The 19,002-nt window shown below is 47.1% G+C and overlaps 6 protein-coding genes and 1 non-coding gene across 7 annotated transcripts; 6 read left to right on the top strand and 1 right to left on the bottom strand.

Annotated features, from left to right (window-relative positions):
- The first annotated feature begins 4,531 nt into the window (after positions 1–4,531).
- On the top strand, positions 4,532–4,605 carry METBIDRAFT_t50. The gene has a single exon. It is a non-coding gene; the product is annotated as a tRNA-Val (tRNA).
- An 83-nt stretch (positions 4,606–4,688) lies between these two features.
- Positions 4,689–5,489, top strand: METBIDRAFT_10185 (uncharacterized protein; the record flags this gene model as incomplete). The annotated part of the gene is made up of 1 exon (XM_018853702.1): positions 4,689–5,489. The coding sequence occupies one exon, from the start codon at positions 4,689–4,691 to the stop codon at positions 5,487–5,489; it is 801 nt and encodes a 266-aa protein (XP_018714469.1).
- Positions 5,490–6,494: 1,005 nt separating this feature from the next.
- On the top strand, positions 6,495–7,559 carry PUS4 (pseudouridine synthase; the record flags this gene model as incomplete). The annotated part of the gene is made up of 1 exon (XM_018854821.1): positions 6,495–7,559. A coding segment is annotated over one exon (1,065 nt), but the record flags the coding sequence as incomplete, so codon positions are not given.
- A 4,092-nt stretch (positions 7,560–11,651) lies between these two features.
- Positions 11,652–12,319, top strand: METBIDRAFT_228665 (oligonucleotide/oligosaccharide-binding-fold domain-containing protein; the record flags this gene model as incomplete). Its single annotated transcript, XM_018855211.1, has 2 exons — positions 11,652–11,752; positions 11,923–12,319. 2 exons carry the CDS (start codon positions 11,652–11,654, stop codon positions 12,317–12,319), a joined length of 498 nt encoding a protein of 165 aa, XP_018714467.1.
- Positions 12,320–13,903: 1,584 nt separating this feature from the next.
- METBIDRAFT_36519 (uncharacterized protein) lies at positions 13,904–15,031 on the top strand (the record flags this gene model as incomplete). Its single annotated transcript, XM_018856750.1, has 1 exon — positions 13,904–15,031. The coding sequence occupies one exon, from the start codon at positions 13,904–13,906 to the stop codon at positions 15,029–15,031; it is 1,128 nt and encodes a 375-aa protein (XP_018714466.1).
- METBIDRAFT_115782 (uncharacterized protein) lies at positions 14,899–16,502 on the bottom strand. The gene has a single exon (XM_018854023.1). It carries the CDS (start codon positions 16,372–16,374, stop codon positions 15,091–15,093), a length of 1,284 nt encoding a protein of 427 aa, XP_018714465.1. The 5' UTR covers positions 16,375–16,502; the 3' UTR covers positions 14,899–15,090.
- Positions 16,503–18,592: 2,090 nt separating this feature from the next.
- On the top strand, positions 18,593–18,891 carry METBIDRAFT_30340 (uncharacterized protein; the record flags this gene model as incomplete). Its single annotated transcript, XM_018855620.1, has 1 exon — positions 18,593–18,891. A coding segment is annotated over exon 1 (231 nt), but the record flags the coding sequence as incomplete, so codon positions are not given.
- Between the last annotated feature and the right edge of the window lie 111 nt (positions 18,892–19,002).

Below are 19,002 nucleotides of genomic sequence, written 5' to 3'. Positions count from 1 at the left end.
CACAAATTGAATTTTGGGTAAATAGACCAATATATGTCAAGACAAATGGACTCATTGATAAGGAAGAAATGAATTATTATTTAGTTGGGGGATGGATATATAGATGGGTAGTGGAGCAAGAGTTGAGGGATGTTTGGGTATGGATCGATGAAGGAATTGACAAGCTGATATTTGGTATTTGGCCGGATGGAAAATGGATAATAAAATGCACAAATTGAATTAGAGGAAAGTATTAAAGACCAATCAATGACAAGAATAATGGTCAAGTAGTTAAAGAGTAAATTCGACAAAATGATGGCTAGTCGAATGGGGAAATGATTAATAAAGATGCACAAATCGAATTATGGGCAAATAGACCCAGAAATGATTAGACAGTTGGACAAATAGTCAAGGGATACTCGGAAATTTGACAAAATGATGGCTAGTCGAATGGGGAAATGGATAAATAAAGAATGCAAACTTGAATCAAAGGCAAATAGACCAATAAATGATTGGACGAATGGGCGAATAGATATTGGAGAAATGAATTAGTATATGGTCGGTGGATAAATAGGTAGATGGGTGGTTGAGTTGAGGAATGTATGGAAAATGGAAAAATGGAGAAATTGACCGATGAATGATTGAACAGATAGAGAGTTGAAGAGTTGGGGAATTTAACAATTCGACAGCTGGTCGAGGAAATATTTGGATGGATGCAGAAATGGCGAAATGAGGATTTTGTCTAATTGAGGGCTGGTCAAATGAATATTTGGATAAATGGACTCTGGAGAAGTTGATAGATTGAAATTATAAATTTGGACATTGACATAGAGGCAAAAAGGAAAAATAGACGAATACACGATCAGACAAATGGATAGATCGATAATGTACAAATAAATTAGTAAATAGTTGGGGGATGGATATGTAGATGGGTAGTTGAGCAAGAGTTGAGGGATGTTTGGATATATGGATAGATGAAGAAATTCATGGGCTGATATTTGATAGCTGGCCGAATGAGGAAATGAACAATAAAATGCTCAAATTGAATCAGAGGCAAATAGACCAAGAAATGATTAAACAGTTGGACAAATTGTCCAAGGATATTCGGAAAAAAGAAAAAATGATGGCTACTCGAATGGGATAATAAATAGACAAAATCGTGAACCTTTTGTTCTTTTTGGTAGATTCATTTGATTAAAGGGCAAAAATATATAGGTAATATATATAAAAAACCTTTAAATAGCTCCCACCTACGTACCAAGTGTCTTAGCTCGGCCCGTCCCCTTCCGTGTGTCACGGCCTGGATGGTCCTCATGGCCCGTATCTGTTGACGTCTTGGATATTACCTCATCGACTCCTAGGATAGGTCTCCTGTAGTAGTCGCTTCAACTCGGATGGTTGTAGCGGACTTAAGGAGCCCACTTCCTGCGACCCGCCACGCCTTCTCAAAGCATATTTGGAGAGCTGACAAGATGGTGGCTAGTCGAATGAGGAAATGAATAGATGCAAAATGTAAGGAAGTTACTTAAAGGCAAAAATGGAATCATGGGTAGAGAGTAAATAATTGGCGGATATATAGGTATATGTATTATTGAGCAAAGGGCTGAGGGATGTATTGAAAAATGGGTAAATATGGAGAAAGGAGGAATTTGACAGATGAGTAATTCGACGAATAGAATATTGTAGAATTGCATTTTTTGACAAATTAAAGGCAAATAGACAAAAAATACTATTCGAAAATAGATCATGGACAGGTGTATATAGACAAGTAAGGAAATTGGCAAATTGGCAGTTGGCCGAAAGGACATCTGTGTAAATGAAGAAATGGAGAGATCGACAAAATAATGGCTGGACAAATGAACATTGGAATGTTTGGGCAATTGGAGAAGTAGTGCAGATTTGGATGAGTGGAAACTGGATAAGTTGATAAAAATTTTTAAGACAAAATGAAGACACTGACATTTTGACAAATTGGAGGGTGGTAAAATAGACATTTGGATAAAGAAAAAAATAAAAATTGCACGAATTGAATTGAGGGCAAATAGACCAATATATGTCAAGACGAATGGGCGTATTGATAATGGACAAATGAATTATCAAATCATTGGTGGAGAAATAGATAGACTAATACTTGGACAGAGGACTGAGGGATGCTTGGGCAAATGGAGAAATGGAGAGATTGATAGCTGGACGAATAAAACAATGTAGAAATAGAGAATTTGACAAACTGGAAAATAGGGGAATAGACAGAAACATGATTACGATGATCAGACAAAGAGACAAATTAATAACGAAAAACTGAGCCTTTAAATATTTCGTGGATGATTAGGTAAATAGATAATTGGACAAATACTCAAAGGTTATTTGGACAATGGATAGATAGATAGTAGTTAATTGGGTAAGTGAACAAAGAGATGAATGGTGAAAAGAATTGATAGATGCACAAATGCCACAATAAACAGATGAATAGTTGAATGAGTAAGGGATAAATAGGAAATGGACAAAAGAAACTATCGCATTGATAGAAAACCGGCCTTCTTTGAGAAATTCGTAGATCAGTTCGAGAAACTTTTAATCGGCTGCGACTTCGCCAACCTCCAGAATCTCCTCAACGAAGTGAGCCTTCTAGTCCAGTCCGTGAACGAATGCTCGAATTTGGCACTGTTCACCGAAAACAGACACATGGAGTCTCTTCTTTATCAAATCTTGGCCGTTCTCTATGACTATCTTTGGTTTCCCTGCTTGCGAAACAAGACGGACTCGTGCAGCAAAATTAGGAGACGCCGCCTTGTTTAACAGTTAACAAGAAAATTGTGCGACGAGATAAATGTACTATAGATCAGCAGAGAAATAGGTAATTGTACAAATAAAAAATAGATAGTTCGACAAATCGATTGTTGAACAATCTACAATAAGGCAAATGGGCACATAGATAACTGGTCATTTGCATATAGGTAAATGGACAAATATGAAGATAATTACCAATCTCCAGGAGTTTTAATTTTCAATTGAAAGTATTGATTTATTAATCCCTCCCAACGCGGAAATCTCATAAAATGATGAAATATAGAGTAAACCCTATGATATAGACAATCTACCATTGATTGATTGAGCCTGAACTTGAACCATTGAAGAAATTAGTTTCCATTACTACCAGTATATCATAGAGTATCCTTTAATACTCGATGCTTTGAATTAAACATACCGGTTTTATTTTCGGGCTCGTATTCCCGTAGTCTAATTTCCAGATCGTATTATGAATAATCAAATAAGATTGATGTAGACGAATCGAAGAATGGACGAATGAACGAATAAATAAATGAACAGATGGATTAAGAAAGCACTAGACAAACAGGTTAGACAAATGGAAAATGAGAAAATGGTCCCTGATCATAACCTAGTCTTCGCTATCGCCAAATTTGGGATCTCTGAAGAAGAACACCCTTGATCGCTTTGACTCAGCAGTTCGTGCTCTCTGATCGGCACAGTCATTATGCTCAAATATGAGCGCTGAGCGATACGGGTGTTTCGTCCGCGAGTCATCACTACGACTCATTCGCCTCGGCCTCCAGACGTCTTTTCTCCATTTCCCTCTCGTCGTGAACTTTCATTCTGGTTCTTTCCGAATGTCATTTTCGAATTGTGTAGTAGCAGGTCACTATTCTCCAAAGATGGATTTTATTGTTCGATAATGGCCTTGTGCGGGTGTCATCCTCAGCGTTTTTCCGCATACTGGAAACTTTGAACCAAGATATCAATCTTGTTTCCGAAAAAGACCATGGCAAGCAAAGATGTTTGAGTAATGGAATCCAGCGGTCAACAAGTAGAGTAGAAGACAAGTTGTCATCTAGATTACTAGACAAACAGAGGCAATTGGAGAAGTCAAGTGCAATGAAAATAACTGACAATCAAACAACACATAGAAAGAGACATCCTTCCGCCGGCGGTTTGATTGGCCTCGAAAATAATTTATGTACAGAAAGCCACCAGTCCAAGACTGATTTGAAGCACTGGACAGCAATACGTGGAAGTCGAACAGTGATGAGTAGAGAAGTTTACAGAGAAAGCAGAGCCATGGCTGCAGGGTAGAGGAATGGCAAAGTCAAATGGGGCGACAGCTGACGGGTCCTAATTTGTTAGTGCTTGTCCGGGCAAAATGCAACGGCGTACTATCAGCTATCTAGTGGAAGAATTCTTATCATGAACAGTATATCAAATGAGCTGGGTTATAGCGTGTCCTTGCGGACGAAGTATCATCAGGTAGTACAGTTTGAGTTCGAAAAAGAACATACATTTTCTGATGGCGGGCGAAAAGTTTTCAGCCCGCGCTCTCATTCTTATACCTGGGTGGTCGTGCGCGGGCCCAGCCTTAACTTAGGGCTTCACGATACGAAAACGAGCGCATCCGCAATGGCGCACAATGGCCTTTTGAATTCGCAGCAGCTGCTAATTTCCCAGATCATTACACAAAGAGAGAACCTTGGTGGTGTCGATGTAAATCCAACATTTTTAATTTTACTTATTCGATTGGCCTCCCGGATTCTTTACATACGGTTTCGTGGTCTAGTTGGTTATGGCATCTGCTTAACACGCAGAACGTCCCCAGTTCGATCCTGGGCGAAATCATATGTTTTTGTATCTTTTTAATTCTTCCCTGTTACATCTGCACCAGTATTGTCAACTTGCTCCGGGGTAGCTCCGTGTGTCTCATGAATGATCCACTCGCAAAGTACGCGGGAGCCAACACCGCAAAGCATTTGGTTTTCTTCAACTATCACGAGTACCTTGTCTCTGAGTATCGGCCGTTGAATTTTGCTGAAGGGAGCCCCCAGCAAAATCTGAACTCAGGGGAAGACCAAGCGCATCAAGAGCATCGTCCGGCACTAGTGGTCAGCCACTTTCCCAATGTATACGCCGCATATGGTGGAGAACTTTACGGACGGACAAGAATCGTACGGGTCCCCCGGATCTACGACCTATGCGAAGAGCTGTACATGGTGCCCCAGTTTTCTGCCTATGTTCCAGGGCACGAGCCAGCGGCTTTAACTAGTGAAGCCGTGACGGAGTTCCAAGTCTGCGGTGCATACGGAGGGCAAAAGTTCGGAGTCACTTCGCTCACGCCGTTGGTGCCTCAGTGGCTCACGAAAAATGAGTTCCGGGATATCGTGCAGACTATCAACAAGCTTCTCCACGAGGCGGCTACACCGCATGGTAAACACACGTGGCTAGAGAACATGGTGGACTTTTTCTCTGGTGCGCTTTACTCTACATTCTACTCCAAGTATCTTGTGGCTTCTAACTCGGAACTCAAGATGAAGGCACTCGATGCATATGTGGAGTCAGTGAACATAAGCTTGAGAGCTAAGCATCCGGACTTACAGGTGATGTCCTTGCTAAAAAGTGCCATGCTATCTTTGGACTTCCAGATTCCCATGGTAGCGGGGCCCAGTGCGGGGCACCTGAGCCCGAGATCCATCCATGCTCTGGGAGAACAAGACAAAGGCGAATAAAACAATGAGCTCTGCTGGTGGAGAATCAATGGCCGCTGAAAGACGACGTGCACATTGTTGGGGCAAAATGGGAGATCTGAAGGGGATCCGATCAAACACCCCAACCAGGCCCAAGCTCAGCCGGGGAAGCCCAAGCCCAAGGCTGCACCCCTCCGGAATTTGGGGACTTGAATATAGAATTCAGGGGCCACTTGAGATTTCGAAGACGAAGAGAAGAAAGTGGAAGAAATTGGAAGAAAGTGGAAGAAAGACTTGAAACGAGCGAAAGAGAATGTGGAAAAAACAAACGGCGGAGAAGCCGAAATCTAAAACAAATCGGAATCTTAAAAATGGGTCTGGAAGAATCAAGGATCTTCGATCTAAACCAACCGATGATTAGAGCCAAAACGGGGACTCTGGAATTTAGAGGTCCGAGGAAAACAGGAACATCAACAAACGGATACCCGAAACTACAGGGCAAATTTTTCACAACGCAAAAAGTCTCGAAAGACTTGTTATTAAAAAAACGGAACAAGGCTCAGCTCCGTCACTCAGCGAACCCCAAAGCTCAGCCCGTCTGGGGCTATCGATAGCTGAACACGGCAAGGCCGCCCCGCGGCTCCGGGCCTGGCCTGAGGTGGCCCTAGGCATACGGGCGCGAACTCAGGGCCAGTCCCATTCACCAGACAACCCATTCACCAGACAAAACAAAATAGGATCCAAGAGCAGAGCACAAGCCAGCGCAGAGACCAACAAAAAAAAAGCCTCAAAAAGATCAAAGAGCAAAAAAGGAAAAAAAAAAACACACACGCACACAAACGAACGCCCCGTTCGAAAAAATTGTGACCGAAACAAAAACCCAGAGACAGACCCGTGGCCTGTTTTTTCGGGCCCGCGCGGCCGCATGTCCTACCGCCCGGCCCTAGGGCCCTGGGCCCGCGCCACGGCCCGCCAGGCGATGCTCTTCGCATCTCACCAAAGTGAGCATCGCGTGCCCATCGAATGTTCCGATACCTTCCTCGCAACATGAACGGAATTTTGGCAGTAGAAAAACCCAGCGGCGTGTCGTCGTCCAAAGTGGTGCTCCAGATCCAGTCGATCTTCGACGGCTCGGACGTGTTTGCCAGCGACTTGGCCGAGATGAAGCAGAAAGTCCACGACCAGTTGACCCTGGGCACCAGATGGCTGGAGGCCAAAATCGCCAACCGCGTGCGCAGGACCAAAATCAAGATGGGGCACGGCGGCACGTTGGACCCGCTCGCGTCCGGCGTGCTCATCATCGGCGTGGGCTCCGGCACAAAGCAGCTCAGCTACTACTTGGGCGAGTGCACCAAGACCTACGAAACCAGGGCCGTGTTGGGCCAGTCCACGACCACGGGCGACCTGGAGGGTGAGGTGGTCACGCAGACGGACGTGGCCGGCGTGACCTTGGGGCGCTTGCAGCAAGCCGCGGCCAAATTCGTGGGCACCATCAGGCAGACGCCGCCAGTGTACTCGGCGCTCAAGGTGAACGGCAAGCCGTTGTACGAATACGCGCGCGAGGGCATCCCCGTGCCCAAGGCCATCGAGCCGCGTGCCGTCAAGGTGCACCTGTTTGTGGTGCACGACGACTTCGGGCCCCACGACAAGTACGGGTATCTTGCGTGCCCCGCCACGGCTGACCTGATGGGGAAGGCCGTGTTCAACAACCCCACGCTCGACGACCACGAGCTCTGCTACTCCGCGGAGTTCATGGCCCGCGCGGACGTGGACGACGCAGACAAAGCCACCAACATCCGCCCCCAGTTGGTGGACCCGTCGCACGAGCCCTCGGGCAGACCGCCTGTTTTCCACGCCACGGCGTCTGTTGGGTCCGGCACCTACATACGGAGCTTGGTCAGCGACTTGGGCCGGGCCGTGGGCCTGCTGGCGTTCATGGCCGAGTTGGTGCGCTGCAAGCAGGCGAACTGGGAGTTGGGCAAGAACGTGTTCCAGCTCAGCGACTTCACCGAGCGTGACCAGAGAGTGTGGGGTCCTGTGTTGAAGCGTGTTCTCGACAAGGGCGACAGCGTCGTCTTGGCGGACGAGTTTGCGGCCGTGGAGGCGGCCGTGTTGCCTCTTCTAGAGAAGGAGAAGAAAGCCATGGCCGAGCAGCCGGACGCAGACCACGAATCCCAGGTCGGACAGGCCGCGGAGGACTGTGTGGTTGCAGAAGACACCGAGAGACTGGAGGATGTGAAGCGCAGAAAAGTGAAAGGGTCTGTGTAATGCATGGAGGTCGTGGTCTAAGCGTGGGGCTACTAGCGAGCCGGGCGCGGCTTGGTCTGAATGGAGAGTTAAGGCAGGTGGACATGGGTGGATCCAGCCGATGTATAGATGTTGGTATAGATGTTGGCATAGATGTTGGTACAGATACAATGGTAGGTTCAGCTGGCGTTGATATACCCATCGATCGGGCTTTGACACATACTCATTGGCGAAACATTGGTGGATCCAGCCGATGTATAGATGTTGGTGCTCATACATTAATTGACAGCTATCGCATAATATCGTGTATTGAATGGTTCAATGCTATAGTTGTTTGATACAGACATTTGTTGATGGTTGTTGTTTACTTCCGAAATCATCTGCGTATTGGCAGCCGATGATCCACATTGGGTATTCATTGTTTATATTAATATGTGTCATTTGTTAGCCATCTGCTGCCATGCTTTTGATTGATACGGCCTGATTGGAGTACAGTGGATGTGGATGTAGAGATCGTCGACATAGCTACGGCTGAATATGGGATACAGATCAGTCAAATTAAGGGCAGAACATGACACTAGGAATCCAAATGGGAAATTCGCCCATACACGAATAATCGCCTACGGCTTCAGTGCTACTAATTGATGCAAGCGATAAAAGCCCTTGGCAGAGAACGTGCAAATAACACAAGACATTGCAGCACAGTGCAGAAATACAGAAGTTTCCAAATAAAAACCAGAAAGCCCTGGTTCTGAAATAAACTAAAAACAAGAATCTAGTAGACCACTCCAGTTCACATGTGGCCATCAGAGGCGTTCGGCATGGAGGGTCATGGGTATTTTCGGAGAGCTCCATGCCAGGCAATGTCTTGACAGAGTCATTTTATACTAGGAAAAATTGGACACGAGATCCGCATTCTTGCTTGGCTGAATTTCAATCAGAATTCAAAACACAGCTAGAGATGTTTGCATAGCAAGATTGAGAGGCCACGAAGGCGGTAGAATCAAGATTGATAGCATGGCAGACACATTGTTTGGAGCTTGCCAGATACAGGGTGGAATGGTTGAGAGTACAAGATACAGAAAGAAAGTACAAGATGTATAGAAGGTTGAGAGTACAAATACATAAGTAGATGGGAGTACAAAATATATAAACGGTTGAGAGCTCAAGACATAAATGAGAGTTCAAAATACATCAATGGCCGCGAGTAGAAGGTGCATAGGTCATGAAGTTGCCAAAAGGTTCAGTGGTTGCCTCACTTGAAGAGAAAAATGAAAATCTCGAGTACACGAAAAAACAAGTTGAACTGATTTGTGAAAGTGCTGAAAAGAGCTTGAAGGAGTGGATAACAAACAGATAGTTTGAAGTATTGACAGCTTTGAATTCCTTTTGTATGTGGTTGATGAACTCCTCAAGGACGAAGTTTTGACCAGGACTGCCTTGAAATCGTTCAAGCAATTTTGTAAAACATTCAAAGAAAGGAAAGGTAATACAGGCCTTTATTACAATAAAAATTCGGAGGCTTCACGTCAAATAGTGCTTTTAGAAACGTTATAAGAAAATTGACCCTCAGAGCATCAACATAGATTTTGGACGTGTGTTTCACAAACACCATAATTTCCATTACTTCTACTACATTTTTCAGCAGCAGCTAATGGGAAAACAAGAAATTCGGGGGAAGGTAGGTTGCAGGCAACGAAGAAGATTTGTTTATTCCTGTGTTCAGACTGTTCGACATTTCCTAAGTTCATTTGTGGAATCATGACATCACTCCTGTGACAAACGGAAAGGATCTCGAGTCAACTTCCGAGGACGTTAATTCTTTTCATGCGACAAAACATTTGGGGCCAGGCTATTGGAGACGAGGCCCTGGAGACAAGAGAAACTCTAATGTTCAGTATCCTGGCAAGATCCTTCAATCTTTACTTTCAGTATCAGGACGGCCACACGGTTATGGCTCCCATATTGTTAGTATCTGATATACTCATTGGAACAAAAGCCCTGGTCTGCAAAAATACTGAGTTTATTCATGGAATTTAGCTGTTGTCACTCTTGCCTGGTCTTGAGCAGGTGAGAAATGCAAACTCTGCCCAGACGAAATGAGACCAAAGTTTAGGAGTACCGGGCATTCCTGGCCAATAAGCTGGAATCTTAAATTCTGGTCGGGTCTTGTTGACCCGAAGTATGAGTGAAATTATCTTGCCAATCCTCTATTTGATCACGAAAAGAAAAAGATGGTAGGCACAATCGAACTTGGAATTTGGTTTTCTGCCTCACTTGTCAACCAATCAACACCTCAAATTCAACTGGAAGAACCATGGTAGTTTGAAATTAATCATTGTTTTAGTAGTCCATCAATAGCTAGAAACGTCACCCCCTCCCCTATTTTCAAAGATTCATGTAAATTTTGAAACATTTCTTCCCTAAGTGTGTCCTGAAATAGCTTCCCTATATGTGAACCAAGAAGTTTGACTATTTGTCACGCGAAAGTATTTGTACTAGCAATAATGGATGTACCCAATGATACCTATGGGGCTGCTTTATTGGTGTTTTGAAATCATGAAAACCAATTTTCGTTTAAAAGTGGGATATATTAACCTCATAGTTTACATTTTCAATAAATAGTATCTATGATTTCTACAATGAATCTTTCAAGGATAATGACGAACATCCTGGGGTTATAAGCGTCCTTTAACTACATCGGCCTGTTAAGAGATCGATCTTGGAATTGTCTGAGCGTATTCCTTTGCCCGCTGATTTTGAAAATACTCAAACTAAAATGGTTGCCGTTTTTTTTTTGGTGTCCAAACCAAAAAACATGCTACAGCTTTTGAGTTGGTTGGAAGCACAGATACGTTAGTGGGATGATTGGGAGTACAAGATACATTAATGAGAGTTTAAAATCCATGAGCGAGAGTACAGGAAACAATGACGAAGTTCAAGATAAAAATAGGAGAGTACAAGATATGTCGATGAATAAGATTACACGATACAGAATTGATCTCAAAAAAAAATACAGAATTGAATTTTTTATTGAGAGTTTCGGAGACATTGGTGAAGTTGGTGAAGGTTCAAGATAATCCATGAGAAATCAAGATACATCAATAGCTGAGAGTAGAAGGTGCATAGGCGAAGGGGTTGAGAGCACAGACACATTTGTGGAATGGCTAACAAGAGAACTTGGTAGAGTGATTGCGCATAAACAAGAAGAAAATACTGTATCCCACCAGCCAGATATATTAGAAATAGAATACAGCTGGAAACGCCGTAAAATCAACACAAAGGCACAACTCCAGACGTGATTTGGCGAGCGTCCGAAAACGGAAGGAGACGGCCCATTCCCGGCCCGGGTCCCTGTCCAGCATCCATCCAACAACGAGGAGATTTGCATTTGATCCATCTTACAACTAGGATACGTCAAACACACACCCATGGCGGAGGATGAACAAAGGCCGTTTTCAGGACCACGGGACGAGCCCAAGTACATGCGCCAGCCCTGCTCGACGCCTCCACCAATTTTCAATGACGCAGCTTCTTCTATGGTGTTTTTAGTATATAAGAATAAATTGCGTTACTGCAATATTGAGTCTAATGCTAATATAAACCCAGACTGTGTTGTTGGAATAATTCTCACCGCGGCCCGATATAAACTCTCACCGGCCCCGACCGAAATTGATCAATAACGCAGTTTGTCTCATGGTGTATTTTATGGTTTACAAAACTCGACTGCATTACTAAAAGAACAGGCAGATGCTCATGAAAACCTGACTGCGTTACTGAAAGATAAGACTCATATGCACTTATAAATCTAAACTGCTATTGCAAAGAATCTTACCACGACCCCAAGTAAATTTTGCAATAACGCCGTGGTATATAAGGCTGAAATGCATTGAATAACTTCTCACCACGACCCGATCTAGAATATACAATAACGAAGGTTACTCTAAGGTGTATTTCATGGCACACAATGCTACACTGCGTTACTGGAGGATCAAGACTCAAATGCTCATAAAACCAAGTCTGAAATTATCTCACCTAATTCGCACCACGGGCCCCACGTAAATTTTGCAGTAGCACCGTGAAAGTAATAATTATACTTAATTTCACCACTTTATTTCATATTCTAGACAACTCTACTTTATCAAATAAAACTAGAGGTTGGAAAAACAGGGTTGCGCGTGCATGAAAGAAGGATCCAGGCGTATGTTGCTGGAATGTCGGTTTGAAGATACAAAACGCTAAAGAGAACGCGGGAGATTCGACAGCAATTAGAAGGTACATGCGGAAAAGTTGGGATTGAGCTAGACGCCCCTGATCAGATACATATAGATGAAGAGAAGATTCAGAAGGCCCTCTTCAGTGGGTTTTTCCCAAACATTGCCCGACTCTCCGAATTAGGAAACAACTACATGCTGCTCAAAAGAAAGCAGCCCGTTTACATCCATCCATCCTCTGGATTGGGGCGAGTCAAGCCGCCTTCAAAATTGGACATTTATCATGAGTTGGTATTGACCAGCAAAGAGTACATGCGGAACTGTATGCGCGTGGAGGAGAAATGGGTCGATGAGGTGGCGAAACATTACTACGGCGAACAAGCAATGGAAGAATTGCATCCCAAGCAGTGATCCTTGTGTGGGTGCCACGCCCATGGCAGATGATCTGAAATGTGTCCAAACAAGAATGTTATATTGCCGTGTAATAGTTGCACAGATCTTGTGGACTGTATACATACTCAATAAACGGCACCTAAGAGTAGTACCCGGGTCTGGTATAACACCATACATCACCTAGTACTATCCATATTTGGAGAAGGAGAACCACTGCGTGCGTGTGGCTTCCCGCTTTTTTCTCGTATATTGCGAGATGTTTACTCATTGTGGGATCCAAGCAAGGCTCATATTAATATCACTATTAGGTGCGAAGAGTGAGATATACCTGGCAAGGCCTGGTCTATTCTTACATTCAAGAGGACCATGGTGTCTAGCCGTTGCCGTAGATGGGATTGAAAATGGCCATGGTATAAAACTGAAGTGCTTGACTAAAAGATCAAGAACCAAATGTTCATAGAAAACCAAATTGCGTTATAGAAAGATTAAGCGAAATGTTCATACAAAAATAAAATGCCCATATACAACTGAACTATGCTATTCAAAATGTCTCACGACGGTCCCAGGTATATTCCCACGACGGCCCTAATGTGAGTCATCAAACGACGCAATTTATGTTATGACATACTTTATAGTATATGAGACTAGACTGCGCTATTGAAAGATCAAGTGCTCACCCGGCCCCAAGGTAAGCTCTCACCTGGCCCCATGCAATTCTTTAGTAACGAAAGTTGCCTTTTAGTGTATCTTACAGTATACAAGACTGAATTGTGTTACTGAAAGAATAAGCCAAATGTTCATAAAACCAGACTGTGTTCTTGAAATGACTATTTCCCGGCCCGATGTAAATTCGCACCCGGGCGACGTACGTGTTACATTATTTCATGGTATATTTCATGGTATATTTTTATGGTACACAAGACCACACTGCGTCACTGAAAAATCAAGACTCAAGAGTTCATGAAGAAACCAGACTGTGCTATTGCAAAACTTCTCACCACGGCCGCACGGTAAAATTTGCAATAACGCCGTGGTATATAAAGTGAACTGCGTTATAAAAAGATCAAGTCAAGTGCTCATGAAACCAAATCGTGTCACTGGAATAATTCTCACCCGGCCCCAGGCAAACACTCACCCGGCCCCATGCAAATTTTTCAATAACGCAGTTTATTCCGTGTTATATTTAATGGTGGATATGACCAACCTGCATCACCGGAAGACCAAGTCAAATGCTTAGACAAACCCAGACTGCGTTATTGGAGTAATTCTCACCCCGGCCCGTTGGAAGCTCGCCAGGGCCCCAGGCAAACTCTCACCGGCCCAATGCAGACTCGCGCGGCCCCGGCACCTGCAGACCGCCGCGAAGCGAAGGCGACCAGCGCAGGGCCAGAGCCTCCAACCCCCCGCTTCTTAGCACCGACGTCCGGCCCCACAAGTCCGTGAGCCAGCAAACCCTGCCACCACAATCTATCTAGTGCCCGGATCCTTGGGATTGCCACCAGAAGCCCAGCCAGCCAAAAAGCCAGCCAGCCAAAACGCCAGCCCAAAGCCCGGCCAGCCAAAAACGAAACACCCCATAAACCCGCCCAAAATCCACCCAGCATGAGCGGACTTCGCCGTATCGCCACCGCCGCCTCCGACGGAGCCGCGTTTGTGGCAAGGACCGTGGTGGCCCCCCCTGGCGACGCCTTGCTCCCCGTGCCCGCCGGGCTCGCCGCGCGGTCCGCGTTGTTCCTCGCCACGCCGCAGAACCTCGCGGCCACCATCGAAAACGCCATCTTGCTCCACCAGCACATGGGGCTCCAGGTGGTCGTGGCCGGCGTGGACAGAACCGTGCCGCACGCGGCCGCCAGCGGCGTGTCGCAGCTCTGGATGGACGCGCCCATGAAGATCGGCCGGTCCACGCTTCTCGCGGACTCCGACCCGCCGCCGGCCGTGCGCGAGAGCGACGGCATCCATCCCGTGGGCGCCAAGGTGCCCTGGAGGAGCGCCGCCGGCAGCCTCTGCTTGGACGTGGCCGGCCACCGCATCGACCTCGAGTTGGCCAACACCGCGTTCGCCACCAGCACGCTCACCACGCTCTTCTACTTCCAGAAGAGGGACGCGGCGGCCACAAGCGCCGGCGACCACATGGGCCAGACGCTCTCGGCGTTGCACGTGACGCTTCCCCGCTTGGCGCCGGCGCTCCGGGCGCCCGTGGCGCACGACCGCTGGACGCCGTTGACGGACAGCGAGCACCTCGTGGTCTCGGGCTGCACGGGCAATTTGGTCAAGGCCATCAACGGGCAGCCCGCCGCGCGGTTTCTCGAGCAGAACGCGCGGCTCATGCGCGAGGCCAGCAAGGACACCAAGGTGTACGTCAAGGTGTACGGCGCGGGCGCAGGCGCGGCGGCCCCGCCCGCTAGGCACGAGGTCATTGCGGGCGGCGGCGGCTGGGGCGCCAAGGCCGGCTTGCTCGCGCTCTCGCCCGGGGCGCACGTGCGTACCGGCGACCGCGTGGAGTTCTTCATGGTCACGCCGGCAGACCGGTTCCGGCGGCTGGCGGCGGCCGTGGCGCCGCGCCAGTTCTTGTTCGAGTGTGCCCCCGAGGCCACGCAGTACGCGGACCTGGCGGGCGCCAGCCGCACGGTGGAGCATCTCTTCGGCGCCAGCAGCGAGGCGGGCTTTGTGGCCGACGGCCTCAGCCACACCAGTGCCGGCGAGACGCTCAGCTTTGCGTTCGGGCCCTAGCGTTTCCTGTCCATAGCACGGGCGGCCGTGGCGCCGCGGCCGCCGCCAATGCACGCGCCCTACTTGTACAAGCCCTGGATGAAGTCCGAGGTGAACGGCCGCGTGGGCCGCTGCTGCTGCCGCGACTCGCGGCACTTGCGGCACCGGGCCTTGACGACCCTGGCTGGGGCGCCTGCTTGTGTCGCCCCCACGCCGTCCGTCGCCCCCGCTTTCCCTCCTTTTTCTCTCTCTCCCTCCTCTCTCTCTCCCTCCTCTCTCTCTCCCTCCTCTCTCTCTCCCTCCTCTCCCTCACCCTCCTCTCCCTCCCCCTCCCAATACCGCTCCCCCTCTTCCTCCAGCGCGGCCCCCGCGTAGCCCATCGGCTCACAGCATTGTACACACTTGCCCTCCGTGGCCCGCCGCACCTTGCGGTCGCGAAACGCCTGGCGGCACTTCGTGCACAACACATACGGCTCGTCACTGCCCGCAAGCATGGCGCCACACCGCCGGCACAAGCCCCCGTGCTCCTTGGTCCGCATCTGCCATCGCCGAGACCGGCCCTTGCCCATTTCGCGGCAGTGCTCGCACAACTTGTAGAGCCGGGGCACCCGGCCCACTTTCCCGCGGGCGGACTTCTGGTCACGCGCCTTTTTCTGCACAAAGTCCTTGCCACACCGGTTGCACTGGGTCACGACGGTTTCCTCCGGCGCCTCCACCGGAGGGGGCGCCCGCTGGCTGCCTGGTCTCCGGCGGAGAAGCTGCTGCCGGGTAGACGCGCCCAGGCTCTGCGGTAAAAGGCCTCTTCGTTCGCTGCGACGCTCGTCCATTGCAGTGAGTGTTGTGGGCGATATCCTGCGAGACGAAGTAGTATGGGAGGAACAGATATGGCCACCAATGCCCGGGTCACGTGGCGCGCGGCATCGGATGCGGCCTGGGTCGTGCGGCGCTGTGCAGGACCCGGGCCCAGCGAGGGCCATTGCCGTAAATAAACTGGGAGGTAGAACGACCAGATAAACGGGATATTGTAGGTTGTAGTAGCATCGGAAGGTTGTAGTAGCACGGCAAGTTGGCAGTAGCGTCAAAATATTGTAGTAACACCGAAAGTTGGAAGTAGCATTGAAAGATTTTAATAGCATCGGGAGGTTGTAGTAGCATTGAAAGATTGTAGTAGCATCAATAGATGGAAGTAGCATCGGAATTTTGTAGTAGCATTGAAAGATTTTAATAGCATCGAAATATTGCAATCGCATTGGGGTGTGTAGTAGCATCGGAAGTTTGTAGTAGCATCGGAAGTTTGTAGTAGCATTGAAAGATTTTAGTAGCATCGAAAGATTACAGTAGCACCAAAAGGTTGGCAGTTGCATCGGAAGGTTGTAGTAGCATCAATAGTTTGTAGTTGCATCAGAAAATTATAGTAGCATCGAAAGTAGCATCAGGATCTAGTGGCATCGAAGGGCAAATAAAGACATCGGTATGAACTAGCACTTTTGCAGCGGGGTGTACATCTGCGCAGATTGGTGGCCCTATAGACCCGCCAGCTCTGGAAGCCTCCGGGCCATCCCTATTTCCACAATTCACAGGATCATTTCCCTCCTTCCATCACTCAACTCTTCAGATAAGATCAGCGACAATAAAAGACATGGACGCTTGCAATACGAAGATGTGATATCAGACACCAGGGTATAGTTTGACCTAGAATAGGTGTTTCCTCTTTCGCGCACGTTAATACTAATCTTGCAAGCCACCAGCAACTAGATATTTCTGCGCTCTTCTTGTCATATCCTTCTTGGTGGATGTGGGGAATTTGCTCCATGAAAGTTCAGTTAGAGGGCGGCAGATTCATCTCTGCTGCAACTGGCATTGACCCCCCGTGTAACTAGAATGCCTGCGAACAGAAATCCGAGAAATCAAAAGCGAGACGGGAGATTCTTGTCAAGTCACTACTATTAAAACAGTATAGCGGGTGTTGCCCGTATCAACCAAGAACGTAATAGACACAGAGTGCTGGTATTTTTGGTACTATTACAGAACACAGTTAAAACAGCAAGCTGGTATTTTTCTCAATACAGGTCATTACATGAAACATAAGCTAGCGGTGATCGTAAAAGTATACATCTTAGCGTTCGGACCCTAGTATCAGTTTTTGCCGACGATCCTCGAAAGCACCTCCTCCCTCTATGCACGTCTGTCGTGGGTGCCGTCAGATATCATGTCAAAACCCTAATGAAATGTCGTCCAACATCCAGAACTTTTCCCCATTTGATTCACCTAATCTTAAGACCAGAATCGTCTCCCATATTATTTCAAACTTGTGATAATATAGGGCATGAACACGTATGTTCTCCCGGGGTCCCTCACAGTTATTATGCAACTCGACATAGATGTCGATCCGCGAATCGACAGCCTGATTTCGCAGCCATACTTTGTTAGGCCGCCGACTGCAAAAAGTCACTTTTCCTATATAAACAGGTGTTCGCTCCACCTTCTGCAAACTCTCTTCCATCACTCCCTTCTTCACGAACATACGCTCCATCATGATTGCACAAATGATTTTTTGCTTCAGACTCATCAATTGCGTTTCGGAAATCGCTGCGCTTTGCCTCACAGGCTATTTTCTTGTCGTGCTCCTTATTGAACTCTCGGTCCAGGCAGAATCTGCCACCACAGACTTGAACGCTGTTCAAATCGAAGAATACTACTCTGGCACCTCTAGGGCTGAACCTGAGATTCAGACTCTTGGTAACACTAATGCTGATTTCATTTCAATTAAAATTGCTGCTGCCTTTTCTCCCTTTTATCCCAGATATTCAAAGGCCACAGAAACAGACTGCTCTACTGCCTTCTCTCCATCAAGCGACGGTAGCTTTTTGGAATTGTCCGACGGGGACACTGGTGCTTCTTCCGTTCTTTCTTTCATTTCAGACTCAAAGCTTGGCTCCTCGGCTGGTTCTTCTATGAAGCCAGCCGTAGTTGTAGACTGCACTGAGACTGATGAGATCAAAAGAACGCAAGGAGACTTGTTCCTGGACAACAATTCTATTTTCAATGGGGAACTTGAGATCCCCAAAATGGAAGCCATTGCTCTTCTGCCTGACGCTAACCCAGATATTGACATGGAGTCTGAGTGGCAAGTTCAGGGGAGAAAGCGCAGAAATTCTCGCAAAAGAACTGGCACAAAAGTGGAGACAGTTTCTGGGACTTCTGAAAAGAAACTCACCAGTGAGCCAGAATCTCCTGTCTCCAAATCTCCTTTTTCTAATAATCCTTTTTTGGTTTTGGCCGACATCGATGAGAACGACTACCAAGAACCACGCCCAAGCAGATCATATAAGGAAGTTCCTGGAAAGCTCGAGCCCTCTTCTTTTGAAAACGTGATTCCTGGCAGCTCTCTGGCTATGGACTTGACTATGGACTTGACTATGGGAAACTACGAGGTGCTGAACCTGAATGTAGTGACGAATAGCATGGACATGGCTTTCGAATCTATTGATGAGAAAGATCTGGGACTCAGCCAAGAATACACTCAGAATTTCCCTCAAAAATCTTCCCAAGACGCGAGAGAGGATATGGGCTCCAAACATGTCGGAACTACCGTTGAAATGTCTGATATTTTGGTATCTAATATTTCTGATGATGGTTGGAAAGTTCAAGGCAGGAAACGCAGAAATTCTCGGAAAAGACCTGAACGGAGCGTCACCATGGCGACAACACCGGGATTAATCCTGACTGATCAGAAGGGTTCTTTGGGGTCATACCCATCAATGAAACAGCCCTCCTCTAATTCTAATCCTTTCCTGGTGTTGGCCGAAATAAGCGAAGAAGACTTTCAAACCGCCACACCAAGAAGGTATTCATGTCTCAAAAACTGAGACAATTGCTGGCCACTGGGTCAATGGACAGCGCCGTGCTACTTTGATAGCCACATTGCTCGTAGACTGATTATTAACGGTTGAAACAGGCCGCAATTTCTATTTGTTTTGAAAACAAAAAAA

Source organism: Metschnikowia bicuspidata (genome assembly GCF_001664035.1).
Source record: "Metschnikowia bicuspidata var. bicuspidata NRRL YB-4993 chromosome Unknown METBIscaffold_1, whole genome shotgun sequence".
NCBI classification, from domain to species: Eukaryota; Fungi; Ascomycota; class Pichiomycetes; order Serinales; family Metschnikowiaceae; genus Metschnikowia; species Metschnikowia bicuspidata.
This window is presented reverse-complemented; position numbering and strand designations above follow the sequence as displayed.

Bases quoted from the DNA above. Each gene is read 5' to 3' on its own strand.
- METBIDRAFT_115782 (XM_018854023.1), bottom strand. From the start codon at position 16,374: ATGCAACTGCCAACCTTTTGGTGCTACTGTAATCTTTCGATGCTACTA.